Source organism: Leucopleurus acutus, assembly GCF_964270905.1.
Source record: "Leucopleurus acutus genome assembly, chromosome: 11".
Taxonomy (NCBI): Eukaryota; Metazoa; Chordata; class Mammalia; order Artiodactyla; family Delphinidae; genus Leucopleurus; species Leucopleurus acutus.
Genome location: NC_139152.1, coordinates 32,974,246 through 32,995,036, shown reverse-complemented (window position 1 = coordinate 32,995,036; position 20,791 = coordinate 32,974,246). Strand labels below are relative to the sequence as shown.

At 33.8% G+C, this 20,791-nt stretch overlaps 1 protein-coding gene across 3 annotated transcripts in view; it reads right to left on the bottom strand.

Annotated features, from left to right (window-relative positions):
• The window catches only part of CNTN1 (contactin 1), a gene marked incomplete at its 5' end in the record, with an annotated part of 162,667 nt that overhangs the window by 79,919 nt on the left and 61,957 nt on the right, over positions 1–20,791 (bottom strand). For 2 of the 3 annotated variants that reach the window (XM_082849223.1, XM_082849224.1), the window contains one exon: positions 4,747–4,905. In XM_082849223.1, coding sequence (XP_082705349.1) covers positions 4,747–4,905 — 159 coding nt within the window. Of the gene's footprint in view, positions 1–4,746; positions 4,906–12,490; positions 12,847–20,791 lie in introns of those variants that run through there. The other variant, XM_082849225.1, reaches the window with a different exon arrangement.

Below are 20,791 nucleotides of genomic sequence, written 5' to 3'. Positions count from 1 at the left end.
AAGATAAAGTGCAGTCTGGCATGGCTATTTTGAATCTCTGGGAGCCCCAAATCAAGGAGAGTCCTTACCTGTTGACTAATTCTTTCTCTGTAGGCTTTACCAAATGCATTCAAGAAAGTTCGGAAGCCGGACAAGAGTGCTGAGAGACCACCCTTAAAGGCATAGACACCTCAGATCTGCTCAAATCTAAGAGCACAGCAGGAAAATTGAGACCCTGCATGCACTCTGAGCCTTACACTGGATATAAGTGAGTGCCCACGTGTGGCTGGGTGAGTGGTACGAGGGTAACAGAGATTTGCCTCCCATCTGAGGAGCAGGTGCTTTGGATCTGTGAAGTCTGAGGGAAGGATAGGAGAACTGAGAAAATTCTCCCGCACCGCCCCAGCACTCTGTGCTTTAGACTGATTATCAGACAACAGCTGTCTGGGGCAGGAGCAGGGGAGGAGCAAGAGCCCTCTCTGTTGTCCAAGCTGGAGAAGAAAGCTGAAGTCTGATAGGAAGACTGGAAAACCTCCAGACATGCAATATGGGGGAAAGGTTGTGATCCTGTACTCAAAACACTTATTAAAGCCTGTATAGAACTGAATTTAACAGCAAAGCTCAGATCATCTCAATGACAGATTAGATTGACTCAACCCCTGAAAGAATGACATGAATTTTCCTGGGAAAAAAATATTTACTCAGCCTCTTCTGTTCTTTTACACACAATGTTTGAAAATCAATCAACACACACACACACACACACACACACACACACAGTGTCCACGATCTGTGGAACACATCAAACAATCTAACATATATTTCACTAGAGACCAAGCAGAGCGAGAGTGGGACAGAGGAATATCTAAAGGCATAATGTCTGAGAATTTCCAAGGCTGAAGGAAGATATCACCTCAAAGGTCTAAGATGCCAGTAAACTGCATCTGGATAAATATATTCTCATCAAGCTGAAAAGCAAATACAAAGGGAAATCTTGAGAGTAGCTAGAGAATATGGACACATTAAATACAGGAATATAAGGTAAAAAGAATAGTTGACTTCTTGTCAGAAACAATGAAGGCAAAAAGACAAAGACACTCTATTAAGTGCTCAAAAAAGCAGCTTAGAACATATATCCAAAAAATCACTTAAATATTAAAAGAAAACTATTTGTTAGTGTAAAAAAAAGCTGAAGGTCTTTGACTTCAGCAACCTGAAGAGTTAGACATGTTAAAAGAAGTTCCTTACTTAGAAAAATTATAACAGATAGAAATCCAGTTCTACAGAAAGCAATGGAAAACCCAGAAATAGAAAATATATTGGTAAGTATGAAGGACTTAGAAACAACTTTCAGCAACTGAGAAATAATAGAATATATTCTATAGAATATAGAATATATTAATAATATAGAAAATAATAATAATTATTTAAAATAATAAATAAAATAATAATAGAAAAGAACTTCCATCCAAGATGCCCTTTATCACCAGGGGCATAAAGGGGGGAAAAAAGCTGTCAACCAAGAAAATAAAACTACCTTTTAAAAATGAAAGCAAAATAAAGACATTCCCAGATAAACAAAAACAGAATTTGTTGGGAGCAGACCTGACCTACAAGAAATATTCCAAAAAGTTCTTCAGGCTGAAAGCAGTTGATCATTGACAGTAATTTGAAAAAACCATCCCAAAAAAATAAGGAGCACTGGTAAAGGTAATTATGTAATTAGAAAAGTATAAATACATATTTATTCTTTCTTCTCTTATCTGATTTAAAGGCCATTGTAGAGAATATCTATTTATCTATCTTTATCTATCTACTTATGCATTTACCCATACACATATACATATGTATAAATGTATATATACAGTGTGTGTATGTAATAAAATTGTGTTGTTGGGCTTACAGCATATAGAAATGTAATATATTTGACATAACTTTAAGGGACAGGTAGAAGCGAAGTTGTATTACAGTAAGAAAATAACATAAGATGATAATTCAAATTGACAGAAACAAATGAAGAGGATCAGAAATGTTAAATATTTAATATGTTACTTAATATAACAAACTATAAATATATACTTGTTTTCCTTTCTTCTCTTAGCTTCTTTAAAAGACATTCAAATTATAGAAAGCAATTTCAGCAGAAGTTTATTGAATTTGCAACATACATAGGTGTATAATATATATAATATAGATGTATGAATAATAATCCATAGCACAAAAAAGGGGCAGAATGGAATAGTGCTAAGAGTAATGTTTCTATATCTCTCTGATATTGTTGGTAAAAATATGAAGTTTATTGTGATAAATTCCATTATACCAGGTAAGCTCTAGAGTAATCATTAAGTTTTTATATTTAGAGAATATCATTAAATTAGTTGAATTTTTATGCTAGAAAATATTCATTTAATGCAAAAGAAAACAATAAAGAAGAAATAAAAGGACATAAACAAATGGAACATTTAGAAAACAAAAATACAGTGGCAGATATAAATTCAACTACATCAATGATAATATTAAATATCAATGGATTAAATAATCTAATCAAAAGGCAGAGATTGTCAGACTGGATAAAAAATAAGATCCAACTATATGTTGTCAACAGAAAATATACTTTAGATTCAATATACAAATAGGTTGGCAATTGTAAAAGATATAACATGCAAACAGGTACCATAACAAATTGGAGTGGCTATGCTAATATTAGAAGCATCCTATTTAAATGCAAGTCTTGCCTCCCCATCTCCCTTCTCTGTTGTTTATCTTTATCACTAATCACCATGTGACTTATTATATATTTTAATTAGTTGTTTATTACCATCTCTCCTACTAGAATGTAAGCTCCTTGAAGGTAGGGTTGTGGCTTTTCTTTTGACTTTTTTTTCTCTCTGTTTTATTCACTGCTGGTCAACTATGTATCTAGGACAGGTTCAGGCACACAGTGGGAGCTCAATAAATATGTATTTAATGAATGAGCACTATGGGTTCTGATCTAGTTGCTAGGGATAGCACAGTGAATCAAACAAAAGTCTTCCCCCTCATGGAACTTAATTTATAGTGGAAAAAATTTTTTTAATGGGAAGCATATTTTAATTGAGCCATATGTTAAGCATAATGTGGTAAGCATGGTAAGAACTAATGGAGATGATTGCAATCATTATTCATTTTTCAAAGCCAAACCAAATTTTAACCATATGTTTATTTCATTTGCTCTCTAGTATCTATAATTAATGTAAATTTGGCTAGATATAAATTATCATCTATTGTTTTATCATTATCATCCATTTTCATTCTATTTAGAGAAGTAGAAACTGCTCATGCTTTATGTTTATCAAATATCTAAACGGTTTTTAAAATTGTTTTTCAAAAGGTCTGATTTTGCCAAGTATATTTATAGATAATTCTTACACTCACAAGCATAATGTAATAGAAATGTTTCACTTGTTTCTAATTCTTCTGAACTTCATACACTTATGTGGAGAATTACTTAATGCTAAAATATATCCTAAACCCTTGTAACAGATTTCAAGTTTATATTTCATTTATTTCCCATGATAGGAAGAAATTATCAAAAAAAAGAGGTGAATCTAAATTAAAACTTCTCAGGGAGCAATACCAATAAATTCTGTTATGTTAAGATTAAAGTGAGCAGGTTTAAGATATGCTGGGATTAATTCTTTTTCATTTTTTAAAAAAGAGGAACATTCTATTCACTTTTGTCTTTTTTTCTCCCCTCTGGTGACAACTGAGAACATATTTCTATGCCTCTTCTTTATGCATGTGAAAGAAATTCTGACAACTGCAAGTTTGGTTAAAAATATTGTCAACAATGACAAAGATAAACAGGTTATTTTATCAAAACAATCCTCTATCTTCCTTCATGTTCTATGAGAAAATACGCTGATGTGTGATATTTGAAGACTAGTGATGACAAATGGCAATGGTAATAACTTATACACAAGGAAAAGTACCCACTTGCTCTTAATTAGTTTTTGTCTGTTAGAAAATCTTAATATGAGAGAAAAAAAAAGTTGAGGTACTAGACTTCTTTAAAAACCTGTTTTGAGGAAATTCAAGCCAGATAAGAACATATTCAGAAAGTAAAAAGTTATGGTAGTAAGATTTAGGTGCTTAATCTTTATGATTAATTGTACCTTTTTTTAGAATGCAGAACTATAGTGCCTATATAATTGGATAAAAAGGGTCATAAATAATAAGTTATAGATGCCATTTGCCAAATCTACCTTCCTTATAATTTTTTCCTAGTACATTTTACACTTAACACGTAGCTCAAATAAGAAATCCAGGAGACCTCTCTTTGCTTCCCCATTATAGATTTAGACATGCTGCTTCTTCCCCTATAGCTTTAAAACATTTAGTTTTCTGTGGTTTTCTTTACTACTAAAACATTGGGATTGTTTGTTTTAAGAAAATTTTCAGGGTCGATGATAAAATTATTAAAACATCCAGGTTTTTTTGTTTGTTTTTGATGAAAGAATTCATCTCAAGGGCTTCCCTGGTGACGCAGTGGTTGAGAGTCCGCCTGCCGATGCAGGGGACACAGGTTCGTGCCCCGGTCCAGGAAGATCCCACATGCCGCAGAGCGGCTGGGCCTGTGAGCCATGGCCGCTGAGCCTGCACGTCTGGAGCCTGTGCTCCACAACGGGAGAGGCCACAACAGTGAGAGGCCCGCGTACCGCCAAAAAAAACACCAAAAAACAATTCATCTCAAAATATGAACAGATTTATCAAACAAAAAAAACTCACCTGTCTTTGCATCTTTCCAGTCATCTGAAAGAATAGTCTTGGTCTGGATAGTGTATTTAGATATAGGACTATGATTGTCTGAACCACGGCTCCAAGTAAGTCCCACAGAAGTGGCCCTAATGTCTTCTATTCGCAGACCACCTGGAGGGCCTGGAGGGCCTGAAATGAAAATTTGGGTAATGAATCAATGAATCCCAGCTAGAGAATTAAGTACACATTAGAATACAAAAATGCCCTCTTTGCAATTAATCTAAAGAACATATACATGATGAAATCAGTGGTGTCATAGTCCATTTAAACATAAACTATAAGAAGCAGTAATAATGGTGTTTATGGTTTTTACTAAATGCTTTCGTGATGTCTCTTTTTATGAAAGGAGATAAATTCTGTCCTTTAAAAATGGCATTATTATTATAACAAACATATGATACTCCTTGACTCATAAAATGCATTTGGCATCAAATGAACCTGACATAACAGATTGTAGCATAGCGATAGTTAATGGATGTTTGCTGAATACATGGATCAGAGCTGACAGCACAGTCCAGATATGAGGGTAGTCAGTCGTATGTTTCATTCTGTCTACCCAAAAGGAGGCAGGACATATAACTCTAAACGTTATAGATAATTTATGTTACTTGGAGTAGAAATTTCTGAGAATGCTTGTATGTATCATTTTGGATAATACATTTCATGTTAGTTAAACTAATAGAAATAAATAATATTAAAAGAAATATTTCTATTTATATAAAATGTAGAAAACAACTGTCAATTCAGATATACGAGGAATGATCTGAAAACATCAAATAATATACTGAAGAGTCTTAGGCCAGAAGAATTATTACTGCAGAACATAAAACAATGTTAAAAATAGGCTTTCAGAGATGCTTCGTAATTCAGTATTAATATTCTTCTCTAAACTGAGAACACTGTTCTGGGTGGTAGAGATGACAAGATAAATGAGACATAACTTTTAGATTTTGAACAGCACTTTGTCTTGAAAAGGGTGAATTGGCCCGGTAAATAAATAACAGTAATAGACAGTAGTGAATGCCAGGATTATGGCATACATGGTATACAAGATACTTATACTTTGCATCATGATTTCTTCTTTGTAAAACTGTAACAAAAAGTCCTTTAGGTGGTAATGTGGCATCTATCACTTACAATGCTAAAGAAGGCTCTCAGTTGCCAGAGAACTCCTAGAATAGACATTTCAGACAGTGACATCACTTGTTTTCTTTGTACCAGAAAGGAGGCCATCCCCAACTGAATTAGGCATAGTGAATATAATAATCAACAACTTTTTTAAGTGGCAACTTTTTTTGTTGAAAAAGTATTAAATAAAACAAAGTTTTAATCTTTTAGCTGAAAATAAGTGCCTTCCTATTTAAATGTCAGATCAGATGCTTTGTCTACTTGGCCTTTTTTCTCCACATGGGCTTTGGTCTTTGCAAAGGTATAGAGAACACCACAAACCTTCACCAATTTCCTTGCGGTTGGTCCCAAGGAGGAAAACGTGTGTGTAGATCAACAAAACTGTATTACTACTAATATTAAAATAACACAGGACACAGCCTATTGATGGTAGTAAATTTTATTTGGAATTATATAACAAATTAATAAAGGTAAATAAATTTTTGTAAATGTATAATCTGTAATAGTATTCTTATACTTCCTGATGTTAATTAAAAGTAATAATAATACACCACCCACAATTAATGAAAATAGTCACATAAATTATATAAAACACATTTGATATTCAGAAAGAACACATTGTATTTTTCATATGTAAAAAACACATTGAAATACAATGCACATTCTTGATCAGAACCACCAAGTTCCTTATTTCACATGAAGTATCATCCCAAGTCAATTACTGAGTGGAATATTTCAGAGTATTAAAATTAAAAATTAGAAATGAAAAATAAAAATTTTAAAAGGAAGAGAAAGTCTTATAGTGAAGGCATTCAGACACTTTTTCTGAGCATAAAGTTATGGCATTCAGAAAATGTTAAAGGAAATTTAAGGCAAAATTGCCATAGGTTAGTCTTTTACCATTAAAGTGAAAATCATTTCCCTACTATTATTCTGTGAAGTTCTTTGATGGCAAATGAATGACCTTGGCAAAGTCAGATTAAAGTCACATACTATTAGTGTATTTGTTGGGACACTATATGCATGATAATTTATCCAGTCACCCATTCACTGAAGAACAATATTGTTGAGCAAAAGACTGTAATTATACTTATGCATTTTTTTTCTCTGATACATGCCTGGCCTATAGTGAGTTCTTAGTAAATATTTGGTGAAGACATAAATAAATTTATCACATTGACCTTCAGACAGTTCTGTAAACATAACAGTCATTCACAATACAATCTGTATTGAAATACTGTATCATCATAAGAAGGTGAAATTGAGAAAACAAATGGAAAGGAGTTGGTTGATATTCCCAAAACCACTGTGTGGCAATATTATTTGGTAACGGCTCACTTTGATATAAAGTAGATTTTTCCATCTAGTAATTAAATACAAATATCCCCCAGAAAATACCTGAGAGAAAATATACTATTAAAGAGCAGAGATTTTAGAGTTAAAAAAGGCTTGACTTTAAATCCAGTTCCTTGATCTATCTTGGGCAAGTTTCTCAAATTTACTCAACTTTCATTTTCTCATCTATAAAATAGGAGTAATAAAAATTGACCAGATAGGATTGTTGTTAGGATTGAAAAAAAACCTTTAAAGAATGTAGTGTTAGGCCTGGTCCACAGGAAGTCCTTAGTAAATTTTAGCTATTAATGTTATTATTGTTACACCTGTAAGAGCTTTCTGGGCATCTGAACTATAGGACAGGAGTAATACTTGTTAATAATTAACAGGGATTTGTTTACCCGATTGTTCATTTATCACTTGTTTCCACTCAAAAGTAAGGTATTTCTAGTAAATTTGATGGAGGTAAGGAATGGCTGGGGATGTGAAGGCCCTCTAATGTGTACTAAGGAATCAAGATGCAGAAAAAACAGAGTGGTTCTATGGAGACAAACTGGGCCAGCCTTGCACTGTCTCCCAGAAGGAAGGTTTTCTAAGCAGTGTAGCTGATGTTACTTGTTCAGATTTTCTGTTCAGAATGGAGAAAAAAGTGTTGTGGTAGAAAATGAAATAATGCAGCCACTAGTTCCTCAGCACAAAGGCAGGCATTTAGGAACTGGCAGTCCTTCTGATTCTTTCTTCAGTGACAAAAAAGCAATACATAATTCTGACTCAGAGTCTGTTTGTTTCTTTTTTAAGCTCTCATCACTGTGCAAACACTTTCAAGAAATCTTTAAGGAAAGAATTGAAGCTAGGGAAAATGTAAGCGAATAGACAGCTAGATACAGGTTATTTCACTATTACTCTATCGGTATACCTTTCCAGTTTCTTAGGTGTCCTCAGGCAGATAGCTAATGATTGCTAAGAACACTATATATACCAAATTTAAATTATCATGAAACAGAGAAATTGGTCAGAGGGAAAGGACCTTTGGAATTTGACCTGTATTTTAAATGCATAAGTATATTAGATGACAAATTATTTTATTCATGCATTCTTTTCTGTCTTTTGTTTTTATCATTAATGATCCATAGTGGGAATAAAAAAAGAAGGAACTGGAATATTTCTCTGACTAACCCTGCAAAGGCTTTTCATCAGTTCTTCTCACTATTAGTAAATACTAAAGGAGTTGGAAAGAGAAGAAAATGAGAAAAAGGGATAGGAAGGAGGGGATAAAAAGTTATTCCAAGTATGCTTTTTGGTTTTAGTTTTTATGAATATGGTTTTATCTATACTACTTGCATACCCCCATGCCCTGGAGTTCTGATATTCATTTTATTAAGCTTATGTATCATGTCCATAAAACAGTGCTGCTATTTTTGTTTTCCGATTCTTCCAAATGCTGACAGATGTCGTTAAGTGTGGACATCACTAACTGTGTTAGGCCTGTCCAGCTGACTAAATTCCTCCTTTATAAATTAACAGTACAGACTTCAATGTTGATTCTTTGCATCTTCTTTTCCTTTTCAATATCATAGTGTTCAACCACTACCTTTCTGTACTTCTTCAGGTAGAGGCTGCCACTATGGACTGTTCTTCCTTTTTTATTTGCATTACCCTCTATCTTTCAGTTCTTGTTTTTCACCATTATAACCTTTCTCTCTGGCTTTAAATATCTCTCTCAGAGATTACTGACTGAGAAAGCTCCAAAAAATCTCACCTATGGGGGATAATTAGTAGTCTATCAAGATCCTTGTTAGTGTTATGTTTCTACATTGTGAGTTCTTCAAAATCAGGCAAAAGGAGTCTATAATTACTGAGGCTTTTTTCTGTCACTTTTTTTTTACATAGTGGAGACTTTGGAAATAGCCAGAATGGTCCTTTATCATCTGTGGTTCAATGCAGTTTCACTGGCCACATCCATATTCTCTTTTCCTAAATTTTTCTAGGTTCTCAATGTTTTTACTATTAAATCACTGACTACAGGCAAATATTGAAAACATTTGGCTATGTAATGTAGGTCACACACACTTTAGAGATCACTGAAGCCAATACCTGTACATTTTACAAAACGTTGCTGCAGTTCAGAAAGGTTATTGCCAGTATGAAACAGTTGGTCTGTGACAGTACAGAAAAAGACAAGAGACTGAGTTTCCTGGTACAACCCAGGCAAAGCGAGAAGCAGCCCGTTTGAAATTCGAATCATGCAGCCCAAACGTGTCTGTCCACAAAAAGCCTGCAGAGAACTACCTGATAACTAGCACATTTATACTGTGCTTCTCTTGGATTTGCCTGCATTTTTAAAAAAGTATGAACTCATAGGAGCATAAAATGTTAGTGAATCCAAAAAAGGAAATTTATATTGTCTATTTTAATAAAAGTAATATATTTTACTAAGTAAGGAAATTTATATTGTCTATTTTAATAAAAGTAATATATTTTACTAAGTCCTTATTATATCTGAGTCATTGCTAAATCTTTTATAATTCTTACAAATAACGCTATGATGTAGGCACTATTATTTTCACTATTTTACAAATGAGGAAACCCAGATATGGACAGATTAAATAAAATAACCACAGTCATCCAGCTAGCAAACGGCAAAGCTAAGACCTGAACTCAACTGATTTGCCATGAGACTTTTCATTAACTATAGTAAAAACAATCATTTAAAAAACAGCATTAGCAGCTTCAAATTCAAAAATGGTATTTACTGCTTTCCTTTAGAGACCTTTTTTGTTGGGGAGAATATGAATTACTTGGGCACTAGTGTATATTGTGGGTAAAATGACAAAAACTGCGATATATTGACTACAGCTTTTTAAATCATTTTGTGATCTGTTAATTCAGATAAGTGAAGGTAAAGATATCACCCATTTATAAATTCCTACTACATGCCCAGTTTTTTTTTATTATCATGAAGGGATTTGTTAAACTTTCCTGAATTTTACTAGTGTTTTTAGAAAAAAATACCTATGTGTGAACAAAATACAGATGTGATTTCCATTCAGTTTTCTTTCACATGTAAAGTAATTAGAAGGAAAAATGAACATAAATACAATTATTTCTCAATTCTGCCATTTCTTCTTTAGGAATGTAGTAACACTCAGTGAAGTAGTTTTTAGACATTTGAGGAAAAATAGCAGGTAAAAAGTTTTCAAAATGATTATTCACACATTATAAGCTGACTGTATTTTCTCAATCAATAACTGAGACTAATTTTCCCATAAGTCCAGTGGGATAGAAGATTTGAAACTGGGATCCTCCAGGATTAAACACGATAGATGCATAGTACCCTTGACTATACCCCAGGCGTCACTTGAGTCAGCGCCAATACTTAGGCAGTAACCCTAACGCACTTTCTCCCTCCAAAAGGCTGACTCACTCTCTAAATACCTGTAGTTAGAACTGGACCCCAAAAAACTGCTGGTCCTTCTTGGACTCCACTCCGCATAGCACACATTTAATGCAAGCCTTGGCGCTAAGCAGGAAAGACATCTCAGTGTCATCTTATTTCCATTTGTAATTACTCCATAAGTAATTAAAAGCAAAGCACCACATATGAATATCCCATGGTTCACTGTTTATTTTTACCAAAAGAGCAAATTTTAATGAAAAGTTTAAATGTAAGAAAACAAAAAACTTTCAGTACAAATTATCATCCCTTTTAAAATAAAATAATCTGAAAATAACAATGCTGAAACAACATCAGTTATTATCAAGGCACATGGCTTCTTCTTTACCAAAACATGTCAGTTAGAGTCTCTTTATTACTATATGCCCGTTCTTGCTCTGAAAATTAGTTAAGACAACAGCTTTATTATAAGTTAATAAAACACAAATTTGTGTGCTCTTGTTAAAGCGTTAAGACTGTACTAAGATGAAGCTGAATATTAAACATCTCTACCATTTAATAGGAATATAGTAGTTTTTCAACCTCTAAAATTGGTATTTTAACCTCTTACATTGTTAAAAATGAACATAGATCCCTATTAGAAATGAGAATGAGGATAAAGGAGCTAAATGAATCTATGTAATTCTAATTGATATTGATGCAGTTTATCTAAACAAAAATATTCTCCTTTTCCTGCCACTTGTCATAATTGTTATGTGGTTTCCTTTCTAATTTTTATTCTGTCTTTCCAAAACTATATTCCTATCTGATCTTGGTGGTATACTTTCAGTGATGGACTATGGACCACAATGCTGGTTTATGCACATCTCCATGGCAACATTTATGGATACGTGACAATTTTGAATTATTTTAAAATATCTTATTAAAATGACAGTTGCCCTAGATCTCCAGTCTAAATCCTAAGATGCTTCCTTCTATGACAATAATTAACACTAGAAAATGAAAAATGGTGGAAATAAGTAACATTTTGAGCCAGAGACATGTATTCCTTTACGATGACTAATCAATTATTTTTTAACTACATACATATTTAGGGGTCATTACATATCTCTCAAAGTTTTCCTAAGAGTTCTTCCAACCACAGATGGGAATTTTAGAGTTACTAAATGAGAAGTTCATATAATATCCCACCCTTAACCATAAACCTGTTTAAGAAGAGCAAATTATTTCTTGTGAAGAAATAAGAATTTTAAGCATGTCTCTTTGACCAAAGGGCAGAAATGAAAATATTTTCAAATAATGAAATTTAAGCAGTTCCAGAAAGAATTATATACACTTCAATTTTAATCTGCCATTTCTGTTCATGTCCTTCCAAAAAGTCTTGACCTTCCTCTCAAAACAAAAGATCCAAGAAGGCTGATGCTAGGAGTTAACAGAATTAAATATGCATACGTGCTGTTAATGGCTTAGTCATCTTCACTTAAATCTTGCTACTGAGATGACAGTTTTCTCCACATGCTGACCAATTTCACTTCCCAGTCCCAGGAATTGTTCCAAAAACCTTACAGAGCCATGGGTGGTCTTCAGTTGTTTATTGCTGCTTTTGATCTTTTCTTGCCAAAGAATATATATGGCACCAGGATACAAAAGGCCACTGGAATAATGCCCCTTAGCTTACATCCTAATTAAGATGACTCATTAGTGAATTTGACAACAACAGTGTTCATTACCTGCTTGGGTAAATCAAACAGTCCATTCGGTGGCAACACTCCTGTATTATAATTCACCAGTTCTTCATTTTTTTTTTCAGATAATGAGCTAATTTCTGAGATATGTAATTTCAAAGAAAAACAGGATATGAAAACACGAAAATTTTACTTGGCCATTATATGATGTACTGGGTTAGTTCAGTAGGCATTTTTCAGATATTAATGAAGCTATACAATTATATTTTAAAATATCATTCTGCTCAAAGTATGCTTAGATGTTCAAAAGGGAAAAAAATCCTCTAAGAACTAGATTTTGGCAGGGGGAACTGCAGAAGCTACAAGATTGAGTTAATTAGTAAAATCTAATATAATATGTTAAAAAAAAAAAAAAAAAGGTTTTCCCACAAAGAGTGAGTGTCAACGATCACCAGGTTGGAGGCAGGCTTGCACAGACGGGGAGAAAAGGATCCGCCATGTTTTTCTCTCCATCTTTTCTGTTTTTACCTGCAAGAGGAAAGATCAAGGCTGAAGGGCAAGTGTGGATGCCCATTTAGGAGCAGGAAGCCATATACTTCAGGAATTTGCCAAGTATCCTTAATGGGTAAGTTGAAATAATGAACAAAGAAAAACATCTTCTAGACACTGTAGATGGGAGTCCAAAAAGGAGAAGGCTGAAGTGACAAGCTTTGGCCCAATCAAACCTGTTTCCCTCAGAAACAGTGACTGACTTTGTAAGGAACAAGAGTTGTAACTGGATCCCTTCCTCCCCTTAAAAAAAACCCTCAAATTCCTAGAGCCTTTGTAATTCCACTCCACATAGTACAAGTCTACCTACCCAAACCTATGCTCATGCCTTCAAGGCTTCTAAGTAAGAAAAAAATCCTGAGGATAAATTTAAGCAGTGATTTATGAAATTTAATCAGAGGTTGGGGCTGGAAGTCATGGGAACCTGTGTCTTGATTAATATTATATTTATTGTTTATGTCTATATAGACGTTAATAGCAAAAAGGAGGGAAGTAAAAGAAAATGTTTATAGAAAGTCATCATGGGCAACGTGTGAACTGGAGCTGTTCTTCTCTTTCATAAATATGGACTCTGAGGCTTATGATGATTAACCGACTGGCCTAAGACCACAGATTATTCAGCAAGTGAAGTGCATTTCTAATCTATGTTTGCCTAATGCCAAAAGCCATACATTTTCCATTGTGCCATGCGGATCTTTTAATGACTATATGCATATATTAGTATAACTATATTATTATAGAAAAGTATGGTATTAACAAGATGATCATCCTCCTATGTTCCCTAAACATAACTAGGGATAGTTTGATTATTATAATTGGACCACTTTATAACTACTAGTGCCCCCCTAGTTATAGTTATTTAAGTAGGAGAAATAGTATCTAGGAAAACTGCTGACTGCTTATTGCAAATTTAGTCCTATGATAAATGGTAACAAAGGTCACCAAAACGCACTTGTCTCTTACATTTGTCTTTCAAACATAAGAGATTTCCAAGTCTTTTGATGAGAATTGAAATTGCTAATTTTAAATATATTCTTTTTTTCTCCCTTTTAAATGAAGTTTTGGTAGTTTTGTGGAGAGAGGGGGCTGTGAACAGTCACACAGGGAGCCTCCCCAAACTGTTGCACATTGGAGTGCCATTTCTTGAATTAGTAACAGAGGCTTCCAACCTCTGCAGGAACATATCAAACAGTGGTCCTCCAACTTGTTTAAACCACAAACATCAGAAGTACCTGGTGTGTTCCAAACAGGGACAGTCCCTTGCCCCAGAGAAATTCTCAGGGATGTGCGGGGGGGCTCAAGCACTAGCTGTTGAGAGCCATTAAGACTGTAGTGAGATGATGCTCAGAAGCATATTCCTCAGTGTGACAGAGCCCAGACTGTTCAATGACACACAAGGGATTGCTACCTTCTAGTGAGTCACAAGTTATTTGCTACTAAGAATATTGAAAATTCATAAGTTTGTACATTATTTTTTTGTGTAAAAATGAAGTGTATTCAAGGTTATCCTTTTAATTATGCTAGCTCTTGTTCACTGTTCACTTTCATCCCAATGCATTTTCAGATAAGGGAGTTGGTATTCCAGCAGTGCCCTGGGAAATGCATGTGGGCCACAACGAAGTCCCTCACCTCATCCCATGTCAACAGAGTGACCATGACAAGCATTGGGCAATTAGAAATTAAAATGGTGTTTTAATTTTTTGAAAAAATAAAAAGACCCTTTGGATTTATTCCACAATCTTCATTCACTCATGAGTGTATTGGGCAGTTAAAATTATAATAGAAAGGTACTGTGGCAGAGAGAAGATTGGGAGCTCCCTGCTGTGTTGATCTAATGAGATGTCCTAAGCCAAATTTAGATAACAGATGGGAGACGGGGTTCTGTCACACAAGGACCGGATCCTGTAGTCACCTCTGAAGAGGAAATAGGGAAGGCGCAAACTATGGAATAGCTGGATTTGTAGGATACCAATGGAGATTCCATAGTTGCTTGTAGTACCCTTTTACATTTCTCCCTTTCCCTTTGAGTATGTCTCTATTAATCCCAGTGATGATGGTAGTTTGGACCTGTGTGATAGGAATTTAAAAGGACTAAAATGGAATTTAAAAGGACTAAAAGGACCTATGTGATAGGAATTTAAAAGGACTAAAATCTCCTCTCTACAGCTTGTTATACTGACCACAGGTTTAGAGGGTAAAAGTTTTCTCTGAGTTTCCTTCATTTTCATTTACTTAGGTGTAAGAAATTCTGTGACCCAATCAAATTCCCAGGGCCTGGTCTGATGAGGTTGGCTGGTGGGAAGGAGATAGATGGTGGTGGCAGGAAGCCAGTCTGCAAAATGTACCATGAGGAAATAATTGCACATTCCTGAGACTTGAAATGGCAGACTTTACAAAAATCACACCAAAAAAATAATTTTGCTTAAAAGGGATTTTATACCATTGAGTCTTCTATTGGTTATTTTTTCAATAATGAAGCTAAAGCATTTTGTCTTCTTTTTTAAATAAAATGAACCAAAAAGAGAAGATATTATGAAATTTTAATTTCAAATAACTTAAAATTTTACTCTCTGAATTAACTTTGAATTATCAATGCTTCAGAGTATTTGGGTGGACAGTTTAACAAACAAACCATATACCAATGTGAAACAGATGTACAATAAAATTATCTGATCTGATTTTTATATTTGGGAAGTTAAACACTAAAGAGAAGTGAGAAAAAGTAAGTTATGTAGTGAATTTGAAACACTGATAACTGGCCAAGTTCTGGCTTGATCATGTGAACTCTGAGGAATATTTTCATTTTCGTTTTCTTCTTGTTTTAAACTTCCTTTGCCTATGAATGGATTACCAGTCCTTGCATGACTACCACACAGCAGTTTTGTTAGGATGACATGATAAAATTTATATGAAAGTCCTGTAGACACATACATTTTAATCTAAAACACTTAAACATTTTGAATGTACTATTTTTAAGGCCAAAGAACACATTATAAAATCAAGCTTAAAACCATCTACTATGATTTATTGTTTTTGCTGTTGTAATTACAATTGTATGACATTGACTACAGGAAAATAATTTTAATTATTATACCTTTCCCTTTTTATTATACCAGTCATAAATATATTATGGGCAAAAATAAAATTGCAAAATCTGTATCAGTAACTTTTCTATAGAATAAACATTTCTTACCAAAAAAGAAAAAAGCCTACATTTTAATTTTTCCACATTGATTATTTTATCTCATTGAATATATCTGAATTAGTGTTTGATTATATTATGTTACAGCAATGAACTGGGTGTTATATGTGAAGCCAGACTGCTTATATTCAAATCTTGTCCTTTTACTTAGTAGCTAAATGACCTTGGGCAAGTAACTTAGCCTCTCTTGTACTCAATTTCCTTATGTGTAAAATGGGGATAATGATCGTATCCATCTCTTAAAATAGTGTTGTTAAAATTAGCCTTTAGGGACTTCTCTGGTGGCGCAGTGGATAAGAATCTGCCCACAAATGCAGGGGACACGGGTTGGATCCCTGGTCGGGGAGGATCCCACATGCTGCAGAGCAACTAAGTCTGTGCGCCACAACTACTGAGCCTGTGCTCTAGAGCCCACGAGCCACAACTACTGAGCCCGCATGCCACAACTACTGAAGCCCGTGTGCCTAGAACCCATGCTCTGCAACAAGAGAAGCCACAGTAATGGGAAGCCTGAGCACCACGCGAAGAGTAGACGCTGCTCATCGCAACTAGAGAAAGCCCATGCACAGCAACAAAGACCCAACGCAGCCAAAAAATAAATAAAATAAATTAAAAAAAAATAAGGCTTTAATAAATATTACATATCCTAACATAATATAATAAATATATGCTATGTAATTTGTATTTTGTTATAAAATATACTATATAATTATGTCATATATTATACATTAACATATAATTACATATCTTTATTTTTAAATTTTATATTCATAATATATGTCTTTTCACAGGATATAGATTAGAGTTGGAAACATATTTTGCCAGCATAATTTAAAATATTTTTTTAAAATATGAACTAATTGCCATTTATTCATGTCCATAAAGACTTTTGGATATCACTGGTTATCTGTACTGCTTGTAATTTGATGTAATTGTCAGCATAATTTGACATTACTGTCTGGTAAGTAGACACTGATGTATAAAGCCCATGATGGGTCAGTGAAGTGGAGTGTCTAAAAGCCTGCCAGACTATTAAGTTCTGTAAATCTTTCCTGCTTTCCCTCCTGGAATCAGAGTGAGGAGAAGCAAGTTTGCTGATTATTTTTTAAGGGAATCATGGATACAGACTGACTGTGTAGCAAAGAATAAATTCCAGTTTGCCAAAAGCTGATCAGTTTGATTATAAGACAAAGAGAGTCAGGAGCAATTAATTGAAGAAGAGAAGAAATCCTACAAGGAAACTTCTCTCACTGTACTCCAGTGAGGAAAAAGAAAAGTAATCTAAATTTATATCAGTGCATCCTTCAGAGTGTCATCTACCAGTTTATAACCCTCACACAGTTATGTTTCAATTTTTGAATTTGTAAAATGAAGGGATAAACTAAATCACTTTCAAGATCCATCTTAAAGCTTAAAATATCATGACTCATTCTGAATGAACTACATACTTTGTTGATATATTTGAACACTTCCTTCAATTTATGTCAATTTACATCTAACTGACTTTGAAAAATACAGTTTCAAATTATTGATGTACTTCATAACTTTAATAGTAATTGGGAAAGCTGCTACTTTTACTAGAGCTTTTATCAAATAGAACTACGTGTAAGTTCTAGCTTTGAAACAATCAGGCTACCTTGTAAATTCAGATACACCTTTCAGCTCATTATTTCAGCTTTAGCTTACAACAGTTATGGAGAACTGGCCCTTAGCAGCTTTTGAATTTGTTGATTCTCAATGGAAATGAGAAAGCTTAATTTCTGGGCAGGCTTCACTATTAATAGATGTATGGCTGTGGTTTAGTGCCAAGTGGGGTCAGGATGCCTCCGAATGGCGCCCTGTCAGTCGTTTCTCCAGCCAATGTGGGCAATGAGGGCCATTTTCCTGTCTCAGTCCTGCAAGGACTGACGAGATGGAATCTTTAGTCTGTCTCTGTGGCAAACTTTCTTGGCCAAAGTAAGTGGAAAGCAGAGGCAATTATCCAAGTATCTGAGGTAAATGTGTGTTTTTCTGACCCAAATACTTGAAAAACTACCTCAACTATTCTCTTTGATTTGACTCTTATGATCTGGACACATCTTTCTGCCTGTATAAATGAATCTCTTTTCTGGATGTCTTCACATATGCATGTGTGTGTGAGGCAGGTGGAGGTGGTAAGCTGTGTGTGTACTCGTGCATCTGTCTGGCTTTGTGTGCAACTTTTTAATCTGTTCTTCCTAATTTTATAGTGATTAAATTAATTAATTTAAAAGTCCTTTTGAATTAATTTAGGCATGCCATGCTTAAATAATAATTTTGAACATAAATCCACATTTGGTTATTAATAATAACTTGAATATAGGAATTCTTGAACACTGGGTAAATATTTATACCAGATACCACAGAAATCTAAACCCTGATTTAGCACTAACTTTTAGCATGACAGTAGACTCACCGTCTTTTTGCTTTCACAAATAGCCAGGGTCCCTGAGTTAGCCATACAAATAGAATGCTAAATAATCCAACAGGTGGTAATTTAACCTTTTAAAATAAATGTCTTTGGCTTTATTTTTCCCACAATGTTTTAAAAACCCAACTACTATTTCTTAGCATGTTCTGGACAATGGATGGGAAAACAAGAAGAGCAGAACTGCAGTCAGTAACTTTCACCATTTAATAGCAGCAATTCTAGAACAGACTTGGTAATCGTTTGGGTACTATACCAAATTAACTATTGAAAGTTTTAGTGTATTAATCTATTAAAATTTTAAAGCACTAACTACAGAAGTTTTAGAAATTAACTATAAATTTTATTTATTCTTACAGTCTGGAAGAAGCCTAGGTTCCAAAATAATTATTATGAAATAGATGGGTAATACAAGACAAGTCTCTTTCTCTTGAAGTCTAAATTTTGTAGTATAAAGGAACGGAAATTTTCTAGATGACCTCCAGGATTAATTCTAGATTTAAAATTGTATATTCCAATTTTAACATAAATGCAGATATTTCATGTAGCTACTCTGAAGAAGTTGGAAGGAAAAAAGATATAACTGGTGCATGATTTTCCAATAATAGGACCATTAGAACTCTTTTATTTGAGACAAAGAAAATGTTTACTTCCTATTTTTTAAGAAAGAGTACTAATTAATCTGGAACAACGTCTCTAAGTAAATGGTTCAAAATTGTTTGCCTGGATAGCGAAGAGAGGTGTGCTCTGGATATGAACTCTGCTAACATAGAACATCTGGGAGTAACAAATACTCAAGAGCATTTTCTGTAGAAAAGACCATTGGCCAACCATTATGATTGTTTAAAATACAGCAGTATTATTCAGACTAAAAAGTATATTGACAGCTTCCAGCAGGTTATTTATTTGGCTATATTACCTTAACTTAGCCAACACAGGATTTAAAAGTGGGTTAGTCATCAACCAAAATGACCTCCTTAAGAAAGAATCTGGTAACCATGTCATTAGGCCAAGTACTAAAAACTTCAGGGGATTACATCAAATAAAGATGACATCTAACATATCCATTTCCATTCTGCAACTGTATTTTGGCATTAGAAATACACACACACACATTTTGGCATTCATACATACACACATGCACACACACAATATTCTAATCTAAATGAAAATCTACATAAAACTATGAATATAAACTTTTAATATAAAAATATAAACAATACAAACTTAATTTGGGGATGCAATGATTTACACAGTTTTGTATTATCCACTGGACCTTTAGTTACACTTTTTCCTAAATGTTTCCAAATTTCACATAGCACAGGTTAGTGTTGAGAATCAGACTGAAGTCTTTTTCTTTTGTTTGTTTTTAAATCTCAGCCTTGTATTAAGAAATTTTGTTTAATATGGTATATAAGATGTAAAAGAGGGGGCAGATGTGAAAAGTATAATCATGATTGCATTTTCTGTTTTGGCAATTTTAGTGACAAACATTATGTTCAGCCAGGTGTCAGGAAGGTCCTCCTAACGGTCGGTAGCATTACCAAGGATATTTATAATACAGCAGAAATGCCGTGGAAAGTAGTAAAAAACAGACGTCAAAGCCTCATTTCTTGCTTTTGTGGCCTAATTTTATGGTCCATTTTTGAATGCTGTCCAAAAGTGCACTCATAAAAGAGAATTTAGATTTGGCAAGCTACATAAATGTTCCCACAGGTGCTGTCAGATAAATCCTGAAACACCTTTCCTTCTAAATGACACTTTTTTTTTTAACTGAAAAGCACTAAGTCCTCCAGAAACATCTTTTGCTAAAAACATTCATACAGGGCTATTGATGTGCATCAAAACTTACTTGATGAAACAACCTGAAATACACTTTTGTGGGACCTATTTAGTACAACCTTTATTACAATAACAACAACAAAAAGGAAATTTGTATCGATCCTCTTGATTTGGATTTTTATATAAGAAGCCTAAAACCATTTGAAGTCTAATAGCTGGTTCTTTTTTTTTTTAACTAAAAATAGTTTTAAACTGTAAAGGTCTTCTAGATATTAAGCAATTTGTAGCTGTTTGAGTTCTAAATCCCTTTGGCTATATTATATGCACCTCTGTTTTAAAGTTTTATTCTGAAATTACCTCTTTCACTAATACAATAATAATTTAAATTGATGTCAATGTCTGATAGAAAAAAAATTAGTAAAATCTTTTATAAATTACTTGAAATGCCATATTACCAAGAAATGGCATTACAATCTCTTGTAAAGTTATCTTCA